At 56.4% G+C, this 1,409-nt stretch overlaps 1 protein-coding gene across 2 annotated transcripts in view; it reads left to right on the plus strand.

Annotated features, from left to right (window-relative positions):
• TRIP10 (thyroid hormone receptor interactor 10) overlaps window positions 1–1,383 on the plus strand; it is a 12,627-nt gene extending 11,244 nt beyond the window's left edge. For both annotated transcript variants that reach the window (XM_011967442.1, XM_011967443.1), the window contains 3 exons: window positions 79–291; window positions 372–493; window positions 923–1,383. In XM_011967442.1, coding sequence (XP_011822832.1) covers window positions 79–291; window positions 372–493; window positions 923–1,071 — 484 coding nt within the window. In that variant the 3' untranslated portion in view covers window positions 1,072–1,383. The remainder of the gene's footprint in view (window positions 1–78; window positions 292–371; window positions 494–922) is intronic.
• The last annotated feature ends 26 nt before the right edge of the window (window positions 1,384–1,409 follow it).

Genomic DNA, 1,409 nt, shown 5'->3' on the forward strand with positions numbered 1-1,409 from the left:
GGGGGAGGGGAGGTGTTCGGAGCTGGGGGTCTCCCACTGTTTTCCATCACAGCCTTGGCTGTGCGTGGGTGATGTCAGGGAACCTCTGAGTCCAGAGTGGGCTGACCCCAGAGCTCTGCCCTGGAACGATTTTGCCGCCCCCTCCTCCCAGGCGTGGCTGGCAGAAGCTGAAAGTCGAGTCCTTAGCAACCGGGGAGACAGCCTGAGCCGGCACGCCCGGCCTCCCGACCCCCCTGCTAGCGCCCCACCAGACAGCAGCAGCAACGGCGGATCACAGGACACCAAGGAGAGGTGAGGGGTGACGCCAGAGTGAGTCTGTTCCCAGGGTCCCAGGGGGGCGTGTCTTTATCTGCCGAGTTCTCCCCAAACAGCTCTGAAGAGCCTCCCTCAGAAGAGAGCCAGGATACCCCCATTTACACGGAGTTTGATGAGGATTTCGAGGAGGAACCCACATCGCCCATAGGTCACTGTGTGGCCATCTACCACTTTGAAGGTGAGAATGGCCAGAGTGGGCTTGGCGGGGATGGGCGGCACTGTCTCTAGCTAGGTTCAGTTTAAATTTGCCTAAAGCAGGGCTGGGCGGGTGGCTCAGGCTTGTAATCCCAGCAGTTTGGGAGGCTGAGGCAGGCAGATCACTTGAGGTCAAGCATTCCAGACCAGTCTGGCGAACATGTTGAAACCCCATCTCCACTAAAAATACAAAAATTAGCCAGGTGCGGTGGCACACGCCTGTGATCCCAACTACTCAGGAGGCTGAGGCAGGAGAATCCCTTGAACCCAGGAAGCGGAGGTTGCAGGGAGCTGAGATCGCGCCACTGCACTCCAGCCTGGGCGACAGAACGAGACTCAGTCTCAAAAATAAAAAATAAAAATAATACATTTGCCTAAAGCAGATCTGGGCCCACCCCCACCCCCATCACAGGGTCCAGTGAGGGCACCATCTCTATGGCCGAGGGTGAAGACCTCAGTCTTATGGAAGAAGACAAAGGGGACGGCTGGACCCGGGTCAGGCGGAAAGAGGGAGGCGAGGGCTACGTGCCCACCTCCTACCTGCGAGTCACACTCAATTGAACCCTGCCAGAGGCGGGAAGACGGGGGGCTGTCGGCTGCTGCTTCTGGGCCACGGGGGGCCCCAGGACCTATGCACTTTATTTCTGACCCCGTGGCTTCGGCTGAGACCTGTGTAACCTGCTGCCCCCTCCATCCCCAACCCAATTCCACCTGTCACTCCGGACGGACCCGCTGTGCCTTCTACCATCGTTCCACCATTGATGTACATACTCATGTTTTACATCTTTTCTTCCTGCCGCTCGGCTCCGGCCATTTTGTTTTATACAAAAATGGAAAAAAAAAAAAAAAAAAAGAAAATTACATAAAGTTCCTGGAGTCGGTGCCTTATTAGAGGATTT

The sequence above is a fragment of the Mandrillus leucophaeus genome, unplaced genomic scaffold, assembly GCF_000951045.1.
Source record: "Mandrillus leucophaeus isolate KB7577 unplaced genomic scaffold, Mleu.le_1.0 Scaffold8, whole genome shotgun sequence".
Lineage (NCBI taxonomy): Eukaryota > Metazoa > Chordata > Mammalia > Primates > Cercopithecidae > Mandrillus > Mandrillus leucophaeus.